General features: G+C 40.1%; 1 protein-coding gene across 1 annotated transcript in view; it reads left to right on the top strand.

The window, feature by feature from the left end:
* The window catches only part of HEATR3 (HEAT repeat containing 3), a gene marked incomplete at its 5' end in the record, with an annotated part of 35,536 nt that extends 9,646 nt beyond the window's left edge, over nucleotides 1-25,890 (top strand). Inside the window, 9 exons of the mRNA XM_084257905.1 lie at nucleotides 912-1,189; nucleotides 5,302-5,392; nucleotides 5,500-5,657; nucleotides 5,925-6,007; nucleotides 6,755-6,891; nucleotides 15,862-15,950; nucleotides 19,308-19,451; nucleotides 22,118-22,294; nucleotides 25,670-25,890. Coding sequence (XP_084114031.1) covers nucleotides 912-1,189; nucleotides 5,302-5,392; nucleotides 5,500-5,657; nucleotides 5,925-6,007; nucleotides 6,755-6,891; nucleotides 15,862-15,950; nucleotides 19,308-19,451; nucleotides 22,118-22,294; nucleotides 25,670-25,792 — 1,280 coding nt within the window. The 3' untranslated portion in view covers nucleotides 25,793-25,890. The remainder of the gene's footprint in view (nucleotides 1-911; nucleotides 1,190-5,301; nucleotides 5,393-5,499; nucleotides 5,658-5,924; nucleotides 6,008-6,754; nucleotides 6,892-15,861; nucleotides 15,951-19,307; nucleotides 19,452-22,117; nucleotides 22,295-25,669) is intronic.
* Nucleotides 25,891-26,501: the final 611 nt, after the last annotated feature.

Genomic DNA, 26,501 nt, shown 5'->3' with positions numbered 1-26,501 from the left:
CTTGCTGTGACTGGCTTATTTCAGCGTTTGAACCTGTTGTGCCATGTGTCAGAATTTCCTCCCTCTTGAAGGCTGAGTAGTAATTCCACTGCATGTACGTCATTTTACAGGGATAGATTCTGAGAAATGTGGTGTTAGGCAATTTCGTCATTGTGCAAATGTCATAGAGTGTAATTACGCAAGCCTACATGGTAGTCTGCTGCACTCACTCCTAGACTACGTGGGAGGATCACCTCTTGGGACCACTGTCATATATTGTAGTCCATCATTGACCAAAAGGTCATTCCGTGACTCTTGACTAGATATACCACACTTTGTGGCTGTTGAATAATGGTCCTGTGACTATAAATGCCCAAACAGACATTTGAGATCTTGCTTTTAATTCTTTGGGGTTTATACCCAGGAAGTATTTTCCTTTTTACAGCGCTGTTTGTTTAGTTGTTTTTGATTAGTCTAACTACTTCATGGTAACTTCTGCTCTATTTCAATAAGCAAAAAACCCAGCACCTGTTCCCTGCTTTGTACATGAGACCTTGGAATTTTAGTACATTCCATTCCACTCTTGGAATATAAGAAGCTGCTTAAGAGAGCAGCTCAGGTTAAGATGAAAGAAAGTGAGACAACTTAATTTGTCATTTTAAAAGAAACTTGATAAGCGTTCCCTTGGTCTACTGCTACATGGTGTGTCAGAGGACTGTGTGCCAAGGGAGGGAGGTGATTGCAATGAACAGTAATAAAGGGAGAGTCCTCTCTACAGAGCTTTCTGACATCTAATAACAACTGAACAAAGACAGTGGGGTCAAGATTTTTTTAAATCAATACCTGAGCTTAAAGAACCAGTGTTGTGGAATCTGTATTAGATAAAAGGTTTCACATGTTATTCCTTTGTTGTTATGCTCACTTTTTTACAGGCACCGTTTGGAACCTAAAGGACGTTATTCCATCCAAGAGTCAGGCAGAAATCATAAATGCCATACTAAAGATCTTATCTGAAGTTTTGGAAATGGATGCTGGTAAAACGGTGATTCAAATGAAGGAGGCTGAGACTCAAAGGTTAAAAACTGCTGCGGAGACTGAGGAAATATTAGAGAATGTTAATGGTGATGATTTGATTGAAGATGATGAAATGGAAGGAATGCCTCATAAAAGAAAAGTCAGAAGGAAAACTTTTATTTCAGATTTACTTCCAGTAAGTCAGATGGATGCTTTCAAACATGGATTAATGCAGAGATTTTTTCCCCAAGGGTATCCTAAGCTTTGTAGAAAAATTATGGCAAAGTTAATTATAAATTATATTTCAGTAAAAATCAGCTTTGGTTTCCCATGGACTCTTATTATATAACATTAGAAATCTGAAGCAGGGGAAAATCTGTCTAAAATGAAATCTTTATATACAAAAGAAGTCAAGAAGACAGGCTATAGGAATATTTTTGCAACAATCTAGAAATTTGTGGTCAGCCTCCTAACTCTGCATCTCCCTACTTCACTTAGCCTCAGTCTCCCAGACTGCCTTCAAAGGAATTTTTCACTTGGCTTAGATTGTCCCTTGCTTTCTTGTCTCTTTTATTTTAGTATTTAGCCATACCAAAATAGCAAGCCAAATCTTTATTTGCCCACTGCTGCTGAGCAGAGGAGGTTGGGTGATTGTGAGAATTAGTGATTTATAGTTTTCACAGACTGGGACATTGCAGCATACTTGTGTTAGTGGGCCTGATGTTGGGGAGAGCGTCTTGGTTGCAGGAAACTTCTCAACTGAACCAGTCACAGAGATAGAACCATACATTGGGAGAACATTTCCCCTAAGTCAGAGAGCAAATATAAATACTTGTGAAGAAGGGACAAAGGTGTGTGGGCTTTTACTCATTCGGGTGTACATTTTTCGTGCTCCTGTTGTGTGCCAGACACTCTGTTAGATGCTGATGTAGAAAGATGATGATTAAGATCCATTTCCTGTCCTCAGGGGTCTCCATCTTGGGAGGACAGACACAGTTATAATTTATTATATTGCCTCATAATGGGACTGGGACTATGCACAGATTTCTAAAGATAAGGCACACCTGATTCTAGAGGAAAGGACATAATACCTGAGCTGTCCTTTAGGATGGAGTTAGAAGCAACGTGGTAAAAGAAGGTTATTAGCATTGTGACCTGGAGGCAGGAAGGCCAATAGGGGCTGCCAAAGTCATTCTGAAGGAAGATGATGAAGTCTGAACTGGATGAAGGCTACTAATGTTCTTTCACATTTTCTAAAATTTCAGACATGGCCTGTTCTGACTCATATACAATGACCTGAGTCTTGGAGTTTTGTTAAGTTTGTCTTCAATAAGAGCTCTTTAATGGCATATCCCTGAAAATAAATATTATATACTAATTTCTGGCATCCATGAAATCTTGTAAAACATGGATTGGTGTTTTTTTTTTTTAAATGATACAATGTGTAGTTAGTATTATTTCCTGCTTCCATGAATAGCTGGTAGATGCAAAGCATCGTATTAAATATTGGAGTGATTACAAAAATGAGAAGACTACCCAGCCCTTAAGTTGCTTACAAAACATGAAGTGGCTTAAACTTATAACAACCACTTTTGGTGCACTTTGAGCATGGACTTAAGCCCTGATCTGCTTCTTGTCTTACTTGTTCATCTGAGTTTGATTTTAATAGAATATAAAACAAGCAAAGCGAGATAGACAAATAGTGGATCTCACTTAGTGTATAGACAGCAGAGTGTGAGCTTCTTCCCCCAAAGGGATGTTTCTCTAAACCCTGGCAGCACTATGTCTTCAGTTGGCACAGTAAGAATGAGTTAGATGCTGTAGGTATACTGTTTTATCACCCCACATCCTTGTCAGAACAGAGATGGAATTATAGTGGGGCTGTCAAAGAACTCTGAAGTATCTGACACCTTTACTGGGCACAGAAAGACAGCCCTCATGCCTCACTGCCTTCCTCTCCAGCCTTGCTTCCAACCGGCTCCTGAAGGGAGTGAGTAGAGGTCAAGACCCAGATCTACCTGGGTTAAGATAGAAGGACCACTGTTTAAAAACTTGATGTTTAACTTATTTTGAGATTTACTTTCTTAAGTATTTAAAACAGAATTTTAGCCCTTAGAAAATGCAGTGTTTACTCCTAACAAAACCTTGCTTTTTAAAATCCATTAACATAACTGAGTAAACTGGACGATTGACATGCGGGTCAGCCAACTGGTGTGTGCCAGTAGGGAGCTGACATGTGCCAGGAATACAAACTTAAAGGCAGTCAGCTCTGACTTTACACTGTTCAGGAGCGCCCTAGGATCAAAATCCTTAATTGCATCAACAGACTGGTGTAGTCACAAATACAAAAAGGAAGCACCCACCCAAATTGTTACTGTTCAACATATGCTAAAGTAGGGTACTCCCTACCCAGCTTCAGTTATCAACTGTCATAGCCTGTTTCATTTTTTTTCTATTTCTCTACCTACTCTCCCCTCTCACTTTCAAATATGTTGAAGCAAATTTCAGATGTCACAACATTTCATTAAGATTGGTTCTTTATGTCAGTTCTATAATGATAAGAAGCAGCGACATGTTCTCAGCAGGGGAGTTACATAAAGAAGTGGAGTATAATTTCAGAATTCTTCTTACATTTTAAGTGGATAAGAACTCAGCAACAGCGTGTCTTACTTAACCTTGTGTGTACTCTAATGCTTGTTTAGCTAAATCTTATACACAGAGAAAATAAATAGGAATGATTTTTATATGCATTCTTGCCAGCAATATAAAAAGTATCTATATGGAACTGCTGTGTTTCACTTATTAAATCAGCAGTTTGCTGTTTCCCCCCTCCTTTTTTTTTTTTTTAAAGATTCTAGTTCAAAATTGCACTTAAATTGTTGCATAGGAATGTTGCTGGGAGATTATCAACAAATATGAACATTTTGGAAAGGAAAATGGGACTGTGTTAACAGGATCTGTAGTTTTTTGTTTTTTTTTTTTTTTAAAGATTTATTTATTTATTTATACAAGCACTGGGTACAGTCAGAAGCGCGGGAGGGTGAGAGAATTCACCAGAGCGGGGAGCAGAGCAGGCAGAAGAACCGAAGTACACTGCTGAGGGGAGCAGCGGGCGGCAGGAGAGGTCTGCGCGCCATGTAGTTTTTTTTTAAAGATTTATTTATGCATACAAGAACTGGGGTACAGGCCAAAGGTATGGGGAATGAGGGGGGATTCACCAGAAATAGAGTGGAGAGCAGAACAGGCAGACTGAAATACACTGCTGAGGGGAACAGTGGGCGAGATAGGAGCGTTTTGCTGTGCCATGTGGGTAGCTCCCTGGCTGGCTGGGGATTGAACTCATGCTGTAGAAGCTGTGGATAGATTCATGGTGCTGTGCTTAACCCCTTGAGCCACCAGGGAGGCCCTTGTAGATGTGATTTTAACCTTCCAACCAAGTAAATCTGAGGAAATAACATACTCAGGTAATCTGAAATATTCCATACTAGTGAAATGCTTTACAAATTATAGGGCATCCATTTAATGGAATATTATAGAGCTATTGAAAAGACAATAAGGAAACTTGAAATTGGAAAACATTTAGATAATATGGTTTTTTTGGGCTTATGTGCTATTTTGGAATATCATTGCAGCTTTTTCACTCTCATAGGTGATTTGAGAATAAAGGTCATATGAATTTATACTCCTCACTTTAAGAATGTTAATTAAAAAGTTAAGCTCATGTTAACATATTTCCAAAAAAAAATCCCCTATTTTTTCAGTCTGAAAGAAATGCTTTATTTTCATCTTCAAAGAAAGCTAGGAAGTGAGACTATCTGCTCCTTTGCCAAGCTCTGTTGGTCAAATAAGTGCTTGTTAGTATTTCTTGTTAAAGCAGTCTTTTCCAAGAAGAGGTCCAAATATCAAAAAAGCAGATTTGTTGTGTATGAGTGCTCGGTGTCTGAAATGAACTCTTGTAATCTTAGTATTCAGAGCTATTTCTTAACACATAAGATTAAATTTCAGGGTGAATTCAGTTCAGAATTCCTGCATATTTATCTGTTCCCTTCAGTTAACTTAGCAACACTTGAAGAATAACCACCAGAGAGATGGAAACCCAGTTAACAGTGGCAGGCTCCACTGTGCCAAGTGGAATCATAATGCTTGTTTGTACTTCTAGCATTTTTTAGCTTTTCTGCTATCCACCCCAACCCCCATGTACTCTATTCCAAGTGCAAAAATCATCTAGTAGCTTTTTACTAAGCAAATTTATGCAAGAATATTTTCTTAAACATTGAGAGTTGGTTGTTTGCTTTTTGCTTTTTTTAGCCTACTGACAAGGAACTGAGAGAGACCATGGCATTGCTGACAGCTCAACAGACTGCTCTGGAAATTATTGTCAATATGTGCTGCAGTGAAGGTTTGTTACCAGTTTGCATTTACACATTCTCCCCCTACGCTGAGAGGGCAGCTTCCATGAGGATTTGCTTTAATGTTCCAGTTATGTGTGGTTTGCACTCTTCCCAGAGCCCTCCGACGATGAATGGGAAGAGCTTTCCAGCAGTGACGAAAGTGATGCATTTATGGAGAATTCCTTCAATGAGTGTGGGGGGCAGCTGCTGTCTCCCCTCTGCCTCTCCCATGAGATTCACACTGCTCTCACCAGTTACCTCATCCCAAAGAAGGTAATCTGCTTTCATTCTAGGCTCCGTGTGGAGCATGGGAAAGGCTTAAATCTATTCATTCTTAATGAAAAGAAGTAAACTCAAACTTCCGGCTTGTAGGTAATTGTTAAGATCTTGGAAACAACAGAATAAATAGTGCTGGAAGTAGACTGACAGTTTCTTTATTAAGCCTAATCATTTTACTTAGAAGTAGTGTGTTGGGATTTTGTAAAGGGTATAAAATGACTCTACTCTTTAACTTAGGCTTTACTGCCTTTCAAAATCTAGATTTTTGAGAAAACTGCCTTTCCAAACAGCACTGCAGTCGACATATGTTCTAAGAATCCCACGTGGAAACCTTTGATTAGAAAGTAAGTACTTTTCTGTTTTCCAAAATGTTTGTTATTATGTTATTATATGAAATGATATATGCTATGCACAGTTGTCCCAACCTGGAAACAATCTCCATCAGTAGCAAAGTGAATACATAAATGTTGGCATAATCATATTGTAGAACACATACAGCAATAAAAAGGATCTGAATTAAAACTACTCACAATATGCATGAAACTTACAACATCAAACCAAAAAAGGGGGCACAAAAGAATATGCACACAGTGATTCAGTTTTTACAAAGTTCTACAACAGCAACACTGAACAGTATTGCTTAGGGATGCCTTCAGGGTGGCAAGCCCCCTGAGGAAAGCCTAGCCCTAAGGATAGCGGTAACCTTAGGAGTTGGCTGACAGACCAAGGTGCTCGCAGTGTTTATATCTTATCTCAGTTCACTGGGTGTTTTCTTTTAAACTCTGTATATGCATTGAGCACTTTACTGTATGCATATCATATTTCACAATTAAAAATCATTTTAAAGATGCCATGCGTAGAAGTTTTTCTGGTCAGATTGTTATGACTCATACATGGGATGTGTCTTGGAGGCACTGCTTGAGTTGGTAGATGCACAATTTGCCGTAAGATTCTGTGCTGACTGCCACAAACCTTCTTCTGTTTATGGATAGATATTCCCAGTCAGAATCTGAAGCTTAGGTTAAAAGTTAATACTGAATGCTCTCATGTAACTCTCAGAGAAACACAGAATTCCTTCACTTCCTTTCCAGAATGAACACCATACAATGTAGAGCTCTGGTATGTCTCCAGAGTCTTGTGTCCCTCCTGGATGTGGACCATCTGGGAGGAGCTCCAGCCCTTCAGACGCTTGCACAGCATCTGTCAGAACTGCTCTTTTCTCAGCCAGGTAAATATTTGGGCTTTATTGTCAAAGACTCAGAGCAAAATTTTGAAGGGGCAGAACTGGGCTTTGTAACTGTACACTGTTTATCCTCCAACCTGAAGACACCTTTTCCAAACACCAACAGCCATACAGCCATATTTTTATTTTTTTTTAAAGATTTAATTATTTATGCATACAAGAACTGGAGTACAGGTCAGAGGTGTGGGGATGAGAGGATTCACCAGAGACAGAGTGGGTAGCAGAACAGGCAGACTGACTGAAATATACTGCTGAGCAGTGGGCGAGACAGGAGAGGTTTGCTATGCCATGTGAGTTACCTCCCTGGCTGGGGATTGAACTTGTGCTACAGTAGCTGCGATTGCTTCATAGTGCTGATGGTTAACCCGTTGCACCACCAGGAAGGCCCCAGCCATGTTTGTAGTTGCCAGCAGTGTGGAATCAAAACAGGTTATATCAGCAGGTCTATGGTTATATTTTTCTTAAAATTGTTTGTATCCAGTTATATCAGGCCTACTAAGGCTGAATCACAAGTAACAGATTTCTTTTTCTTAATGGAAAGCCATTTCAGTCAGGTTTGATTGAGTAATACATACATGTGTTGCAGGAGCTAAAAGTTATTCAAGGGCATAAAGTGGAAAATTCAAACACCTTTGTGTAGTAGGAGCTTACAAGTCTATGAGTGGATTAATTTCATTTGCACACAAAAACCTAGATACAGCACATGTTCACCTAGGTATACGACATCTAATGTGTGCTCCTCTGGTAGATTTTCACAGTTCATTGTAGGAGAATGTCATGTAAGTTGGCTGCATTAAACTATAAAGAGTGACTGAGAGAGAGAAAAAAGTATAAAGGAAAATTCCCATTACCCAGCGTGAATGTCTGGAGTAGGCTAAGATCAGAGATAAAAATCTGTTGCACTCTCTGCTGCTCAGCTTCAGAATGTCTTTTAGGAGTAAACCTGAAGATACGTAGTTGCTTTCTGCACTAATTTTAGAATCTTACCACCAGATAAGATAAAACTCAACTGTATTACATCCAGTATATTTTCATATATTTCATTGTAAACAGTTTCACATGTCCCTATCTCAAATACAACATTAAGTCCAGGAACTGATCATTTAAAAGATCAAAATACCAAGTTTCTGTATAAATATTCATTCAAGAGTTGATCACTAGTTCTTTTTCCTTAATCACATTGGGGAAGAGGGTTCCCAGTTCTTTAGATAGACCTCTATTTTTGTTTTTTTTTTTTTGTTTTTTTTTTTTTACTGAGAATAATATTCTTTATAGATATACCTTTTAAATTTTACTATGTGCAGGTAATTGGTTTTTTTTTTTTTTTATAAATTTTATTGTTATATTCCCCATATAATTGCAGCCCCCCATTCTGACCCCAATCCCTCCCCTCCCGCCCCCGCCCCCCTAAAAGTGTCTCTGGTTCATAGTTTTTTGTTGATTTTGATTTTCACTTTCTTATAGTTATTCATTTTCCTGGTCCCTTATTTAAGTTTTCTAGATTCCTGCTATGAGTGAGACCATCCGGTATTTTTCTTTTTCTTTTTGGCTTATTTCGCTGAGCATGATCCCTTCCAGCGCCATCCATGTTGCAGCAAATTGCATGTGTTTATCTTTTTTGAATGCTGAGTAATATTCCATGGTATATATGTACCACATCTTCTTGATCCAGTCATCTATTTTTGGGCATTTGGGTTGTTTCCAAAGCTTAGCTATTGTAAACAGTGCTGCTATAAACATAGGGGTGCAGGTGTTCTTTGGAATTGATGTTTCTGTGTCCTTTGGGTAAATACCTAGGAGTGGAATTGCTGGGTCATATGGAAGCTCTATGTTTAGTAGGTCCAGAAATCTCCACACAGCTTTCCACAGTGGTTGGACCAGTTTGCACTCCCACCAACAGTGCAGAAGAGTTCCTTTTTCTCCACACCCTCGCCAACATTTGTTGTTGCTAGTTTTTTTAATATGTGCCATTCTCACTGGTGTAAGATGGTATCTCATGGTAGTTTTGATTTGCATTTCCCTGATGACAAGTGATGTTGAACATTTTTTCATATGCCTGTTGGCCATTTGCATTTCCTCTTCAGAGAAGTTTCTTTTAAGCTCTTCTGCCCATTTTTTGACTGGATTATTTTCTTTGTTGTTGTTGAGTCTCATCAGCTCTTTGCAGATTTTTGTGATCAGTCCTTTATCATTAGTGTTGGGTGCAAAAATGTTCTCCCAGTTGGTGGGGTTTCTCTTTGTTTTTGTTATTGTCTCTTTTGCTGTGCAAAAGCTCTTTAATTTGATATAGTCCCAGCTGTTTATCTTTGCCTTCACTATCACTGCTTTGGGTGATGTGTCTGTAAAGATTAGACCTCTATTTTTGAACTCCTCAAGCTCATAAGTGTTTAAATTTTTTTTTTTTTTTTTAGATTTATTTATTTATTTATATAAGCACTGAGTACAGTCAGAAGCGCAGGAGGGTGAGAGAACTCACCAGAGCCACAGCGGGGAGCAGAGCAGGCAGAAGGACCGAAGTACACTGCTGAGGGGAGCAGTGGGCAGCAGGAGAGGTCTACGCACCATGTAGGACCCTCCTCCGGTGGCCGGGGAGCAGCCGGGGATCGAACCGGCGCTGCAGAGGCTGTGGGCAGCCTCGCAACCCAGTGCTCAACCGCTGCGCCACTGGGGAGGCCCCATAAGTGTTTAATTTTTAATTAAAAATGCCAGAGTGATTTTTTTTAATGTAGCAAATAAGTGTTCAGAAACATGTACTGTGTGATATACAGATAATAACTGGTTTCCTCTTCCAACTTTCTTATGCACTGGAAGAGATCTGGTTGGTGTGGAGAAAAGGGTTTTTATTTGACTTGTGCTGGGATTCCTACTCCTGTCAGCATTGTAGGGTGGAGCGGTGGTGGGCTGCTCTTACTCTTACTCACTAACAGCCATTCTGTGGCTCCCTGAAAGGTCAAATAGGGGAGTCCACAGCCAGGGCCCCAGATGATCAGGACCCACACAGTTCTCTTACTGCTTCCAGGCCCTGCCTAATCTGAGGGAACTCCAATTGCCTTAGTTTACAAAGCTGTCATCTCTAGCCACTGTTTCTCAGTGAGAGTTCAATCAGGGTACCACAAACCCCACTCCCAAATAACACGAAAAAATTCATTTCACTTGAAATAAATGCACATATTCTGTTCGTCTGCTATACAGAAAACACTTGAATCTGTGTCTTCCAGTTGAGCTGGCTTTTTGTGGTCACTGATGCTTGCACATTGGTTATCAGGAAAGGCATAGGAAAAGCATACCAAGCTGAGCCTTGGAGAAACTATACAAAATTTCTCAATTGGGGGAAAGTATAATTAGATACTTTTATTTTTTTTTTTTTTAAATTCTTTTTTTTTTTTTTTAAATTTTCTAGAGGCATGTCTTATTTATTTATTTGTTTGTTTTGTTTATACATGCACTGGGTACACTCAGAAGCGCGGGAGGGTGAGAGAATTCACCAGAGCCAGAGCGGAGAGCAGAGCAGGCAGAAGGACCGAAGTACACTGCTGAGGGGAGCAGCGGGTGGCAGGAGAGGTCTGCGCGTCATGTGGGACCCTCCTCTGGTGGCCGGGGAGCAGCCGGGGATCGAACCGGTGCCGCAGAGGCCGCGGGCAGCTTCGCAACCCAGCGCTCAACCGCTGCGCCACCGGGGAGGCCCTAGATACTTTTATTTTAAATACATTTTTTCTTTTTTTTTTTCTTTTTTTTTTTTCTTTTTTTTTTCTTTTTTTTTATAGAGGCATGTTTATTTATTTGTTTTTGTTTGTTTGTTCTGTCTACACATGCACTGGGCACAGTCAGAAGCGCGGGAGGGCGAGAGAATTCACCAGAGCCAGAGCGGGGAGCAGAGCAGGCAGAAGGACCGAAGTACACTGCTGAGGGGAGCAGCGGGCGGCAGGAGAGGTCTGCACGCCATGTGGGACCCCCCTCAGGTGGCCGGGGAGCAGCCGGGGATCGAACCGTGGCCACAGAGGCCGGGCAGCTTCGTAACCCAGCGCTCAACCGCTGCGCTACCGGGGAGGCCCTAAATACATTTTTTCTTATGACTAGTCTTCACATAGTCATTTCTTACCAGAATGAAATTTTAGTTTAAGGATAATCATATATTTGGAGATGATATTCTAACATAGTCCTTCTTAATATTTGGGATTTATCAAGTAATTAAAGCCTCCAGGGGGCCTCCCTAGTGGCGCAGGGGGTTAATAAGCACAACACTGTGAAGCTATTCACAGCCTCTGCAGCATGAGTTCAATCCCTGGCCAACCAGGCAGCATCTACATGATGCAGCAGACCTCTCCTGTATCTCCTGCTGCTCCCCTCAGCAGTGTATTTCAGTCAGTCTGCCTCTTCTATTCCCCACTCTGTCTCTGGTAAATCCTCTCACCCCCCGCACCTTTGGTCTGTACCCCAGTTTTTTTGGTTTTTTTTTTTTTTAAGATTTTTAAAAATTTTTATACAAGAGCTGGGGTACAGGCCAGATGCACAGGAGGGTGAGAGAATTCACCAGAGACAGAGCAGGGAACAGAACAGGTGGATGACAGAAATACATTGCTGAGGGGAGCAGCGGGCGAGACAGGAGAGGTCTGCTGCGCCATGTGGGATTCTTGCCGGCCAGTGGGGATCAAACCGGCACTGCAGAGGCTGCAGACAGCTTCACAGAGCGGTGCTCAACCTGCTGCACCACCGGGGAGACCCTGTACCCCAGTTCTTATATGCATAAATAAATCTTAAAAAAAATAAAGCCTCTAGGATCTATACAGATAGTGTGAACTGTATTAGAGAATTTTTTTTTTTAATAATTGTTCTATTTCTTTTTTTTTTTTTCTTTTATAGAGGCATGTTTTATTTATTTATTTGTTTGTTTGTTCGTTTGTTTCGTTTATACATGCACTGGGTACAGTCAGAAGCGCGGGAGGGTGAGAGAATTCACCAGAGCCAGAGCAGGGAGCAGAGCAGGCAGAAGGACCGAGGTACACTGCTGAGGGGAGCAGTGGGCGGCAGGAGAGGTCTGCGCGCCATGTGGGATCCTCCTCCGGTGGCCGGGGAGCAGCCAGGGATGTATTAGAGAATTTGATGGGGAGGATAGGGCCAGATTTCTCTTTTTTCCTAGTACCACGTTTAAGTTAAATGTGTAAGGTTCATATGCTCAGATGTGTTTTCATTTTAATACTAAAATACAGTTCTAAGAAGTTATAAAATGTGTGATACATACTTATATTATGTTTGTAGCTAATGTCAGAGATAAGAGGAGTTTTAAGTAGAATCTGGTCTTTGCATTCAAACATTAATATCTCTGTCTCATTAAAAACTATCGATTTTTATAAAACTTTAAGAAATTTTTAACAGCATTGTATTTTCAAATTGGGTCAGTCTGTCATTTGCACCATTACATGCACTCTAAAATCGTGTAGGATTCCCTGTGTTCCAGATTAAGGGAAACAGAAAACTATTTTTCATTATAATTAGAATGATAGCAGTACCCATTCTGACATATTCTATTGTTTGATATTTTCTGTAGTCTATAATATTGCAAATCAGTCTGAAAAATTCACCTAAATATAATTTGTTGCTTGAATGAGTGTGGATTGACTGTTTACCTGCATTTAGACATATTACAAATTCTTAGATACTGTACAACTTTGAAGGGAAAGGCATTTTGAATCACCTTTTGTTTAACTCCTTTTGACGTTTACTTAATTTCTTTGACACATTTGTCAGAAAGGCAGAATAGTTTGAAGTTCCTTTCATAAATTTGGATTATTGACCAGAAAAGTGAATTAAATAAAAATGGCCCAAATGTTTCCCTAATTTAAGGAAAGTACAAATTATACATAATGTAAAGCTGTCACATAGTTTAGATTAGGGTTTTGAGTCTAAGAAAATGGTTATTTTCCTAAGAATGGAGGACAGGGTAAAACTGAAACTGATATGTGGTCTAGTTGTTTTATTTATTTATTTATGCATATAAGAGCTGGGGTGTCGGCCAGAGGTGCGGGCAGTTGCGGGAGGGGGGATGAAGGGATTCACCAGAAACAGAGTGGGGAGCAGAAGGCAGATTGATTGAAATACACTGCTGAGGGGAGCAGTGGGCAAGACAGGAGAGGTCTGCTGTGCTATAAGAGTTAGCTCTCTGGCTAGGGATCGAACTTGTGCTGAAGTGGCTGCAGATTGCTTCATAGTGTGGAGACTTCATCCTTTGCACCACCAGGGAGGCCCTATTCTAGTTTGTTTTAAGTTAATTGTCTATATAATAACTATTTTATGTGTAGTACATGAACTTGTAGGATTACATTGATAACTTTAATCAAATATAAACAGAATTTATGTTTCAGAGCTAATATGCTGACTTTTTGAAGTTTAATGTTAAGAACTTTTTGAGTGCCTACCAGACACTACATTTTATGAGCCAGACACTATTACCCCATCTTTCTGATGAGGAAGCTGAATTAAGGAACTTCTTTAAGGTCAATCATTCTTTCAATTTGTATTTACTGAGCACTTAATTTATGCCGCGCTCTGTTCTAAGTTCAAGGAATACAGGCATGAACAAGATGTGCAAGGCCACTGTCGTCATGGAGCTTGCATTCTTGCATAAAGGACTTGATATAATTTCTGCTATGGAGGAAAAAATAAAAGCAGAATGGTGTGAGCTTCTGCCACAGGCAGCTTAGCGTGGGAAGGCCTCTCTGGAGGTAATATATAAGCAAAGACCAACCATGAACTGAGAAGTCATATAATGTTAGAGCAGGATTTCGTCCCTAGTCTGTCTGGTCCTAAAGCCACCTTAGCTTCTGTTCTATGACACTCAGAGGACATACTTTTTATGTAATGAGCACCTGAAAATTAGAGTCAAAAATGTTATAAGCCTTGATTCAGATTCATGCAAAACAGGCTCGCTTTTCTGCAGGCAGCCGAGAGGGGAGCATCAGAATCTTTATGGGGCCCCAGGTATCAGAGGGTAGAAAGCCAATCTATCTATTGCAGTAACAAGTCCCCCCAGAATGTTGTGATTTGAAAAAAATAACCATGTGTTACTTGTCATGGTTTCTGTAGGTCAGGGATTTAGACAGGGCACAATTGAGATGGTTTATCTCTACTCCACAGTGTGTGACCCAGTGTTTCTCAACTAGGGGCAGTTTTCCCCGCATGAGATATCTGGGATCATCTCTGTTGTTACAACTTGGGGGTTGCTACTGATATCTAGATGGTGAGGGCTAGGGGTGCTGTTTGTTCAGTATCCCATAGTACACAGGAAACCCCCAGGAACACACAAGAAAGAATCATCTGGTCCAAAATGTCAGTAGTACTAAGGTTAAGAAACCCTGGTCTGGGCCTCCCTGGTGGCGCAAGGGTTTAAGCACCGCACTGTGAAGCAATCCACAGCCTCTACAGCATGAGTTCAATCCCCGGCCAGCCTGGGAGAAACCCACATGGCGAGGTAGACCTCTCCTGTCTCATCCGCTGCTCCTGTTAGCATTGTGTTTCGGTCAGTCTGCCTGTTCTGTTCCCCACTCTGTCTTTGGTGAATCCTCCCACCCCCTGCATCTCTTGCCTGTACCCCAGCTCTAGTATGCATAAATAAATAAATCTTTAAAAAATATAAACAAACAAACAAATAAATAAAAAAGAAAGAAAGAAAGAAACCCTGGTCTGGCACCTCTTTTAGAAAAGTAGTTGCCGTGCAGGCGGTTGACCGCCACACTGTGAAGCTGTCCACAGCCTCTGCAGTGCGGGTTCGCTCCCAGCCGGCTAGTGAGAACCCCACATGGTGCGGCAGACCTTTCCTGTCTCACCACTGCTCCCGTCAGCAGTATATTTCAGTGGATGTGCCTGTTCTGCTTCCCGCTCTATCTCTGGTGAATCCTCTCACCCTCCTGCACATCTGGCCTGTACCCCGGTTCTTGTATAAATAAATAAATCTTTAAAAAAAATTTAAAAAAAAAAAAGAAAAGTAGTAGCCAGAATCATTTGAAGTCTTACTCACTTCCATGTCTGACAGTCACTGCTGGGCCATGGTCTGAACACCCACTTGTGACCACTTCTGTGATCTGGGCTTCTTCATGACATAAACTGGGTTCCCAGAACAAGAGTTGAGAGAGTGGAGAGAGGTGGCAGAAGTCATGTTGCCTTTCATGACCTAGCCTGTTAACTCTGTATGTTCTATATTTGAAGAAGTAAAAAAAATCCCACCCGATTCAAGGGGAGGGGAAATAGACTCTACACCTTTGTGGGAAGTGACAAGGTTTTGGACGATCATGCAGGACTGGACAGGCAGCAGCTCTTGGCCAGGCAGTGGTTTGGGTTATAGAGGAACACTCTGGTTTGGGGGCAGCTCTACCCTAGGCCTACCCAGCACTGTGCTGGTAAGCAACAAAAAACTAAATTCAGTCTATGAAAGTATCTTGGGGCCTCCCTGGTGGCGCAAGTGGTTGAAACACAGCACTAGGAAGCAATCCACAGCCTCTGCAATGTGATTTCAATCCCTGGCCGGCCAGGGAGCAACCCAATTGGCAAAGCAGACCTCTCCTGTCTCACCCACTGCTCCCCTCAGCAGTGTATTTCAGTCATTCTGCCTGTTCTGTTCCCCACTCTGTCTCTGGTGAATCCTCTCCCCTCCTCCCATCTCTGGCCTGTACCGCATCTGGGGTCTGTTATGTGCTATGGTGTGAGTCAAATGAAATCCCAGCATTTGGAAGGCAAAGATTGTCTACATCACCCCTGCTGTTATTATTTCGGTTGTGGTCATCTTTCAGACTCAAGTATATAGTTCATAGGAGGCTGTTTGACTAGATGTTTTGACTTCACTATCAAAAATTATTTTATTATAACAGCATGTAGTAACATTTAACTTGATTTGTTTTGAGTTGGTGTTCTTTTTCTATAAGATAACTTATCTTGGAAGATCTGTATTTCACTTTTGTGTTTTAGATTTTGCTAAGCATGTTGACTTTCTCGAAGCCATAAGTAGTGCCTTGAGGGCCCTTTTGCAAACAATGGCCTCCAAGAACATTTCTCAGGTAAGATTTTTTTTAATTATGTGAAACTAGCAAAGATTCTGTATTTTTGGTGTTAAAATGTATTACATAACTACCATTTGAATATTTCTACTACAGGAGTAATATAAAAGTGTTTAAAGTAAAAAGCAAAATCATTTCCTTCTCCCCAATCTGCAGCTTATGCAGTTTGTAATTTGTTGTTATACTTCCTACTTAACATTTGTGTTGTATTTTCTCTGAATGTTATTTGTCATTTTTCTTAAAGATTTATTTATTTATACCTACAAGAACCCGGGTAGAGGCCAGAGGTGCAGGGGTGAGAGGATTCACCAGAGACAGACTGGGGAACAGAACAGGCAGATAGACTAAAATACACTGCTGAATGGAGCAGTGGACTAGACAGACGAGGTCTGCCACGCCATGTGGGCAGCTCCCTGGCCAGGGATCGAACTCATCCTGCAGTGGCTGCTGATAGCTTCATAGGTTGCATCTTAATCCCTTGCACCACCAGGGAGGCCCTCATTTGTCATTTTTTTAAAAACATTTTAATACAAAATTTTTCAAGCATGCCCTCCCTACCCTCCACAGTGATCCAGCTGCTCCTCTTATCCAGCTGCTCCTCAAACATTCCTAAAAGCAGAGAGAACAATGTAATGACCCTGCAAGCACCATCACTGAGTGTCAAGTTGTCACCATCTGTCATTCTTGTTTTATTCATCTCCCTTACATTTTTGATTTTGCTTCCTAGAATAGTTTAAAGCAAATCATATTTCACCCACAAATATTTTATCTATGTGCTTCATTTGTGTCTGTAATAGAAAACGATCTTTAAGAAAAACTAACCACAGGGCCATTACCTTAAATCTGCAAATTAATATATATTTCTTATTTACCATTTGCTGTGCTATCTGAGTTCACTTTTGCTTGCTTGTCCCTGAAATGTCTTTTGTAATTGGTCTGTTCAAAGCAGGATCTAAGCAAGATGTACTCATGGCTTCAGTTGATTTATCTTTTAAATTTTTAACAGCTTTAATGAGGGTTAATTCATATTTTATACAATGTGTATATGTATTTCAATGTTTTTGAGTATATTTAGATTCTTAAATCTCCACCTGCCACCTTTTCTCAGCCTGTCTTTTCAAGGAGGAAGCCAGCACTTGTCCTGTAGCACTGGCCCCGCTCTCAGATCTTGCTGCTTTATAGCCATGTGGATAGCCATGTGTCCCGCTAGCTCCCAGGTTTCTTATAAACAGGAGCTAGGACTAGAGCCTTAATTAGATTTAGGTTCAGACTTTTTTGGCAAGAATAATTCATAGTGCTGCATACATTCCCTCCTTAAATTTAGCAGACCATGTAAATAGTGATGTGAAGGTTTATCAGCACCTTCATTGAATGATCGTAGCAACCAGTGATGATTGTTGTCCAGATCCATTATTCCTTTAGAGGTTGTAAAATGTTGGTATCCTAATTTTGACAGTCCTCCTTTTAAAGCCATAATTCTTTTATAAATAAGGTCTTCTGTCTCATCAGTTATTTGGCAACTCTAAAATAAAGTTTATGCCAAAAAAGATAGAATAAGTGTAGTAGTACTCCCCACAGCCCTTTTTTCCACCCAGCAATCCATGTTTTAACTGGTTCTCTAGATGATGTCATACACACTCAAATTTGAGAACCACTGTTCTAAACCATCCTCACTCATTTCTTTCTAAAATCCTCTAGTTTTGATTAACATACCACTAGACTCACTACCCATTTCTCTTAGTTACAATCATCTACCATCCCCTGGGGCACCCGTCATTCCTTGAAGATGCCGCTGGTGGGCTCTGTTACTGTTCACGAGTTCTGCGCAGTTCTCCATGATCTCCGTATCCACTGGGTGCTCTTCCCAGTAACCTGACTTTGCAGTGCTTGGGCCCCCTTCTTGCCAGTGGTCTTGTCTGCCTTTCTGCTTTCATCCCCCAAGGCTACATCTCTAGAGTAATGCATCTCAGACTTTACCCTGTTCTAGAGTTTAATGGGAAGGTCTCTGATGTTTTACTACTAAACATAGTATTATGCTGTTGGCATCGAATATGTACTCTGTACTTGAAAAAAATTTCTTTGTATATAAATTTTTTTTTCAAAAACATAACTTTTGATCCTCAGTTTATATGAACTAGCAATGGTAATTCTGTCTGGCCTGCCATATGTCTGTTGAGAGAATCAGAAAACCCTATACCTAGGTAGGTCCTATAGGAATAGAAAGTATTTTTATTGGTTTTCCTTGGTGTTCAGGTAGTTGCTTACTGGGTCAGTTTAAAGAAAATTACTCAAAGTTCATGGACTAATGGCAAATCATCTCTACTAAGATGATAAGTTCTCAGGCTGCTGGGTGTTCGGCATAAGCATAGAATTTTAGATTTAGAAGGACCCTAGTCTCTAGTATTTTATAAGGAGAGGAAACCAAGGATTAGATTTGCGGAGGAACACCACCAAGACTAGGACGGCTGTGTCCTGCTTCCCTGTCTGTCCTTCACCTTGTAGGTGTGTGCGCTTAGGCTCCTCACACTTGTGAGCCGCATGGCAGTAGCACAGTACACCTCTGTGTGCACGGAGCCTGTCCTAGCTATGACAGGCCTTAGTGCTGTGGGATTTTTGCATTAGGATGTTTTCTGAGAAACCTCGGCGTATTCGCTGTCACCTTCAGGTCAGAACTAATTCAAATGATTCAGACATGAGTTTGATGGTTTAGAACTCTTAAGTATTTTTATATATAATAGAAGCTGCCATTTAGTGAGTGCTTTATACGCTTTATTTAACCTCATAGCCTCTCTGCGTGATGGGTACTCTTATTGTCCCTGTATTACTGATGGGGAAATGGAAAGCCCAGTAGAATTGAGCTACTAGTGATGCATTGCCAGGTGGTAAGCAGTGGAACTGGGATTTGAACCCAGGAAATCAGACTCTTAGTCACTTCACTGTGTGCTTCTCACGGAGATAAACTACCTTGTATATATACTCCGCCAATTTTTATTAAAGTTACATGATTCCTATGTATATTTTAACATGTCTTTTCTGGTCAATGTTGGAAATAAGTTAGAATACCCCTAGTGTGTGTTTTTCTGAATTTAAGTTCTCTTCAAATGGAATTAAGAGGAACTGAAGCCCCTTTTATAGGCTTAGAGTTATGATTGAATAATAACAATGACACAAACAGGCCTCGCTTTGGTTCAAGTTACCCCTGTACTTGGGAGTGATTAGATCATGTAATGATTTCTCTGCTAAGAGCTTATTTCACTCTGAGACTCACACAGCCTGTGGAGGAGGTGCCTGTCATTATTGTTTCCCACGCTGTTGAATTGGCTCAGCTTAACACTATGCTCTCTTTTCTCCCCACAGTGCATGACTCCCGACCAGCTGATGTCGTTATGCAAAGCGGGCATTTATAGTAGTAACATTGGGGTTAGAGTAAACGTAGTTAGTATTTTAGGAATCACTGGCAGTGTCCTAGCCAAAGAAGATGGTACGCTTGAAACTCTTAAGGTAAAACAATATGCTTCCAACCTAAAATGTTTAACTAGAAGTGGGGAAGGGTTTAAAAAAAAGTGGGCTTTAGAAAAAAAAAAAAAATTCTGTGGCCACCATGAAAGGAACTCAGCCTAAGATAAAGTATTGAAATGTACCTTTTAACTTTCACTGTGTATAGATAGGTGCTTGAAACTTCAGTCATTTTGTCATTTAGCTTTCTTTAATCTGGAGATACTTTTTAAAAAATACATTTCTATTCAGTGAAAGACCAAGTTCAGAATTGTTAAAGCTGCCTTTGCTTTTGCTATTAAATAAAATGTGTGCCTATCATATTCTACTTATGAAGGAACAATATACCTGGTTTCCTTAGTACACTAGGCGAGAGCTCGTTCTTAACAAGACCACACTGTCCATTCTGATACCTCTCCATCGATTTTAAGCAGCAGCCCTGGGTACCAGTACACTAGAAACTCACTCGATTTGCTTCCCATCAGCACAGTTGCTCACGAACTGCATTGCTAGCAATACAGCATCACTAGGTAACTAAGAGAATAAGAGTAAAATTACTCTTTGTTGTGCCAATAATAAATGCTGAATGTTGATTATTGACTAGTGGGTAATGAATCTGTTATAAATTACTTCTTAACTTGCTAAAGGCAGCCGCTGTCAGCCATGTCTTTAGTGTCATTCCAGGAGTTCTTGATATATAGGAATGTAAGCGAGAGGGATGACTACCTGGCTGTGTGTGTGCACATACATAGATTTCCAAGGTCCATTTTAGAGGAATAGTGAGGTTTTCTCCAATATAATACAAAGCATTTTAAAATGTTTTTGTTGGTCACATTTCCAAGCATGAAGAAAAGTAGAATGTACAGTGAATTTTTTGTGTCCCCAAACATATCTAGCAGTTTCTACTATCCTATCATAAGTGTTTCACATAGTTTATTTGCTGGGTTTGTCATGGCATTTTACCCCTTGTCTTTATTTATTTTTTTTTTTTTTAATAGAGGCATGCTTTATTTATTTGTTTGCTGGTTTGTTTGTTTTGTTTATACATGCACTGGGCACAGTCAGAAGCGCGGGAGGGTGAGAGAATTCACCAGAGCCAGAGCGGAGAGCAGAGCAGGCAGAAGGACCGAAGTACACTGCTGAGGGGAGCAGCGGGCGGCAGGAGAGGTCTGCGCGCCATGTGGGACCCTCCTCTGGTGGCCGGGGAGCAGCCGGGGATCGAACCGGCGCCGCAGAGGCCATGCGCAGTTTCGCAACCCAGCGCTCAACCACTGCGCCACCGGGGAGGCCCATACCCCTTGTCTTTAAATAGGGACAGTTTTTTTATTACACCTTATACAACTAACAGTCATTTCTTAATATGTAGAATACCTGGTTCATATTTAAATTTTTTCAGTTCCAAAAAATACCTTTTGACAGATAGTTAGTTTGAACTAGGACCTAGTAAGTCTGTGAGTTATGTTTGCCCTGGATCTCTTAAGCCTCGCCTAACCTGGAACAGTTTTTGCAGCATCATCTACTACCACCTGTTTTTCCTTCAACTCCTTCCTCAGTTGTCCCATATGATGTTCAACCTTCTGAATTTGTTTAATTGCTCCCTTGTGGTGTTAAGCAGATTCCTTTGTACTGTTTCCCATAAACTGGAAGTTAGAGCTAAAGGCCAGATTAGATTTAGATTCAGATTTACATTAATCATTTAATGATTCAAATAAGACTACTTCACAGATAATGCTGTGTGTTTCATATTATACTGTAGGGTCGTAAATTTAAATACGGTCTTAGAGGTTATATAGACCACTTAAATTCAGATGTGAAATTTAAGACCCAGAGGGGGATAACTGACTACTCATGAGTCACCCTGTTATTCATGGTAGACATAAAAGGTGAAGCGGAACACCCCCCCAAAAGTGACTTTACTCTTGAACAGTTCTTTCAGATGGGGAATGATCTGTCTGCTCATTAACTAACTGAAAAATATGGTTGAATGTTAAAATCAACCATACAGTGAAGCAGAGTGATATTGAATGTTATATTCCTTATGTGTTTCAGAATATTTTGTATATAATTTTAAAAGCATAAATTTTTTTTTAAGATTTATTTATTTATTTATACAAGCACTGGGTACAGCCAGAAGCGCAGGAGGGTGAGAGAATTCACCAGAGCCAGAGCGGGGACCAGAGTAGGCAGAAGGAGAGGTCTGGGCGCCATGTGGGACCCTCTTCCAGTGGCGGGGGAGCAGCCGGGGATCGAACCTGCGCTGCAGAGGCTGCAGGCAGCTTCGCAGCCCAGCGCTCAACTGCTGCGCCACCAGCGGAGGCCCTAAAAGCATAATTTGTTATTAGCTACTTCTATGCATTTTAACACCATGGGCAAAGCCTTTTTGAGGGAGATAAAGGAAAACTTTATTGGGATTTCTAAAATCAATCTTTTGTATATCATGTGGCTCTTAACTCATCTTATTTAGGAATATAGACTCTAATATGTTCAGTTTCACTTGTATGTATTGTACTTGGTATATTGTAAATGTTAAGTATTTAATCTTTTAAAAGTTTGAATTTTTCCCTGACATTTTTATATAAAAAATGCCTGTGCATGAAATATTGCCACATTTAATGTATTTGTTTTGTAATATTAAAATATTGATTTAGAACAATATGTTTTGTTGTCTTCAGACCATTGGGTCCTTCCTGCTTGAGGTTGTCACTAAAGATCCTTCTCTGGTAGTAGCAGGAGAAGCTTTGGATGCCTTGTTCGATGTTTTTGCAGATGGTAAAGAAGCCGAAAGGGCCTCAGTTCAAATTAAATTGTTGTCTACTCTAAAAGAATTCCAGCCTGTCTTCAAATTGAAGGTATGTTGCCATTTTACTTAACATTCAATGGGGAGAGGGTTAGTGCAGCTCCCTGAGTGCGATCCAAGTGACTCATCTAGCGCTTGTATCCAGGCCTGTGTGATGCCTGCGGGCTGAGTCAGGCAAGTCTTGCTCGCTGTTGGATCACTGTGACTTGAGCCAGAGTGGTGTCAGCAAGTTCCTCTCTCAGTATTAACAATGCTTCTTACAGATGAACAGTGTAATCTGTAGCCTATGAAGCACTTTTGTGTACATTTATCATGTAATCATTGTAGATTGATTCTGTTGTTATAAATATTTCCCTTTAGTGCTCAGAAAAAAAAATTGCAAACTCCCCAGTAGTCTTTATTGGGGATTCTGTAAGAGAATGTAACTACCTTGATTTGCTGTTTCATATATTTATTATTTCATTGGAAACATCAGAGCTAATGTAGAGTCAAAAAGTAATTTTCAAGGGGCCGCCCTGGTGGCTCAACTGGTTGAGCGCAGCGCTGTGAAGCTGTCCGCAGCCCATGCAGCGCTGGTTTGATTCCTGGCCGGCCAGGGAAAATCCCAAATGGCGAGGCAGACCACTCCTGTCTCGCCCACTGCTCCCCACTCTGTCTCTGGTGAATCCTCTCACCCTCCCGTGACTCTGGCCTGTACCCCAGCTCTTGTATACATAAAATAAATCTTAAAAAGAAAAAAAAAGTAATTTTCAGGTAACTGTGTGGTGACAGAGGGAAGAACCAGAAATTTAAAACTGCTTTAAAACACATGTCTACAAGTTTAGGTTTACTCTTATCTAAATCCCCATTTTAGAATTAGGTTATTTTGAGCAATAATTGCATTCTTTGCTTTCAGATTTTATATTGAACAGTTGCTTTTAAATCTTTGTCAATACAGTAGAGGTATTGATGAAAAATTAACTTCTTTTATTATTTTCCAGTATGTATTTATTTTATATAAAAAGATGCTACGGTAAAATGTAGTTTGCTTGAAAAGAGCCCAGTAAAAAGCTCTCAGGTGAATATAATTGCATCTAGAAATTTAAGACATAAATAATAGTTTTCTAGAAGAAAAGGAAAATAGTAACACATAACATGCACAGTTCTATGTTATCATTACACCTGGATTCAGTGTTTATTTAAGAACATTAATAAATGTTTGATTTGTTTTTAATGTTTCCATGTTTTGCATGTTACATTTTAAATTTTAGTAATAGTAGCTAACATTTATGCAGTTAAGTTTTTTTTATTTATTTTTATTAAGTTTTTTTTTATTTAAATTTTATTTTTTATATTCCCCATACAATTACAACCCCCTTATTTTGACCCCAAGCCCTCCTTTCCCGACCCCCCATCCCAATAGAGTGTCTCTGGTTCATAGTTGCTTGTTGATTTTGATATTTTCTTTCTTACAGTTATTCTTTTTCCTGGTCCCTTATTTAAGTTTTCTAGATTCCTGCTATGAGTGAGACCGTCCGGTATTTTTCTTTTTCTTTCTGGCTTATTTCACTAAGCATGATCCCTTCCAGCTCCATCCATGTTGCTGCAAATTTATGCAGTTAAGTTTTATCAGTAGGTGACCTAGTCCTGGGAGGAAAATTTAAGATTTTCCTCTTAATTACGCTTTGTTCAAAGCCTATAGTTTCTTGTTTGTCCTTTTATTAAGTAGTGAGAGGTTTTATCCCCACCTACCTCTGTTTCATAAGTAACCAAATTGAGTGATATTTCTTTAAGCAAAGGCAAATGTACATTATTATCCAAAAGTCATCATTGCCCCAAGCAACATGGGGACTTTGTACCAAAAGTTATATAATATATTCAGTCCTGCACTTTGTGTTTTTACTTACTACCTCCTAGAGTGTTTCCACATTCACTGTCAGACCTTTAAATTTCTGAAAAAGAGGTCTTCAAGGTAAGGAGAAAAAAATACCTACCCCTCCTGTTTCCCTGCTCTGACCAGGAAAGCAGGTGTAGTTAGAGTAATCAAATTCTGCAAAAGCAAATGCTTAGAAGGGAATAAAGTAAATTTATGAAATAGGAAAAAACCCTTAGCTCTGAAAGTTCTGTTATTCTGTTTGATTTTTCTATTTCATATGAATTTCTGTGGTAATAATATTTAATTAAGTAGTTTTTGTTTCTGAAAGGTGTAAGGACCTATGAAACTTCCTTACTAGTCAAAAGGGCAGCCTGTAGCTTGTCCTATCTAGCTCCTTTATGAATGAAGCCACATTGCATTAAGGACTGCTTGGGCCTCCCCGGTGGCGCAGCGGCTGAGCGCTGGGTTGCGAAGCTGCCTGCAGCCTCTGCAGCCGGTTCGATCCCCGGCTGCTCCCCGGCCACAGGAGGAGGATCCCGCATGGCGCGCAGACCTCTCCTGCCGCCCGCTGCTCCCCTCAGCAGTGTACTTCGGTCCTTCTGCCTGCTCTGCTCCCCGCTCTGGCTCTGGTGAATTCTCTCACCCTCCCACGCTTCTGACTGTACCCAGTGCATGTATCAAACAAACAAATAATAAATAAATAAATAAATAAATAAATAAATAAATAAATAAATAAATAAATAAAAAAAAAAGGACTGCTTAACCCCAAATTGCATTTGAGTCCAATATAATGTATTTTACTAAAGAACTTCTCCAGAGCAGTGCTTCTCAAAGTAGCAGCAGCAGCACATGCAAACTCTCAAACGCAACTGCGGATCTACTGAAAATCAGCAGCTGTGTGAATGGTGCCACTGATCAGATTCTTACCAAGCCTTCTGGATGATCCTGTTGCATACTAAAATGTGAGGATCATTGCTGTAGACTAGAAGGGAGATATAGTTCACATACCATAAAATTCATTTTTTAAAATCTATTGATTCAGTGGTTTCTGTACCTGTCATTTAAAGTTACACAATCTAGGGCCTCCCCGGTGGCGCAGCGGTTGAGCGCTGGGTTGCGAACCTGCCCGCGGCCTCTGCGGCGCCAGTTCGATCCCCGGCTGCTCCCCGGCCACCAGAGGAGGGTCCCACATGGCGCGCAGACCTCTCCTGCCGCCCGCTGCCCCCCTCAGCAGTGTACTTCGGTCCTTCTGCCTGCTCTGCTCCCCGCTCTGGCTCTGGTGAATTCTCTCACCCTCCTGTGCTTCTGGCTGTACCCAGTGCATGTGTAAACAAAACAAACAAACAAATAAACAAATAAACATGCCTCTATAAAAAAAAAATAAATAAATAAAGTTACACAATCTATCTTTATGGCTCACATATGTGTTCTACTTACTCTAGAGGTGAAAATGCTCATTCTGACAACTCTTAATTTAGAAAATGGCTGAATACACCCTGAATTAAATGCTTATTTTGTATTTAAAGGAATTAGTAATATACATACCAAATCGCATATAATATTTCTTGGCAGATACGAAAAGAAGGCAAAGGTAAATACAGTCCAGATCAGCTGTGTGTCCTTGACAATGTGAAGATGAATTTGAGAAGGTTCATTGCTTATCAAGAAACTGTTGAGAAAAGACTGACTTCTTAACTTTTGAAAGACAGACCCATTCCTGCTCCACCGTGTTCAATGCTAAGAGTACTAAAGGCTCTCCTTCGAAGGTATATGTTTCTGAAAGTCATTTTTAATATCTACATTCTCTACATTAATTTGACAACCTATCAGGAACTCTTTCAAGCTCTGGGATCTATGTGGCATTTGTTTCTCTAAATTATGTTTCCAGCATGTTTTAAGCACTGGAAACACGAGGGGAAACACAAAGGAATCTCAGCTGGTTCTTTGTGGTTTCTTTGTAAAGAAACTTCCAAACAATCATGTTCTCCTTGAATTTTACAAAAATAGCAAAAGTCAAAGAATTTCTTGGATGCTCTTTTTAGCTGGTATCATTTTATATTAGCTGAATCACTAACTGAAATAGGAAGACAAACTTTATAAAACTTATAGAAGATTTTGGTATGCAGCATATTGACGATACCTTTTGTGATGAAGTAAACAAGCTGAATTTATATTTCACTATTTAATAGACTATACTAAAGAGCTGGTAAGGTAATTGTCATCTATACAAGTGGATATGACCAATAATTGTTTTGTAACATCACTCCTTGACTTGATACGGTATCAGAATAAGCAGAAAATATTTTTTAATAAATAACTTTTTAAATTGAAAGCTTCGTGTCTTATAAAATCCTTTTTACAGATATCAAATAACTGTATTCCCGGGTGTTTGCTTATAGTGGAT

Source organism: Talpa europaea, assembly GCF_964194135.1.
Source record: "Talpa europaea genome assembly, chromosome: 16".
In the NCBI taxonomy this organism is placed as follows: Eukaryota; Metazoa; Chordata; class Mammalia; order Eulipotyphla; family Talpidae; genus Talpa; species Talpa europaea.
Note: the sequence above shows the minus strand (reverse complement) of the source record. Positions and strands in the feature narration are given on the sequence as shown.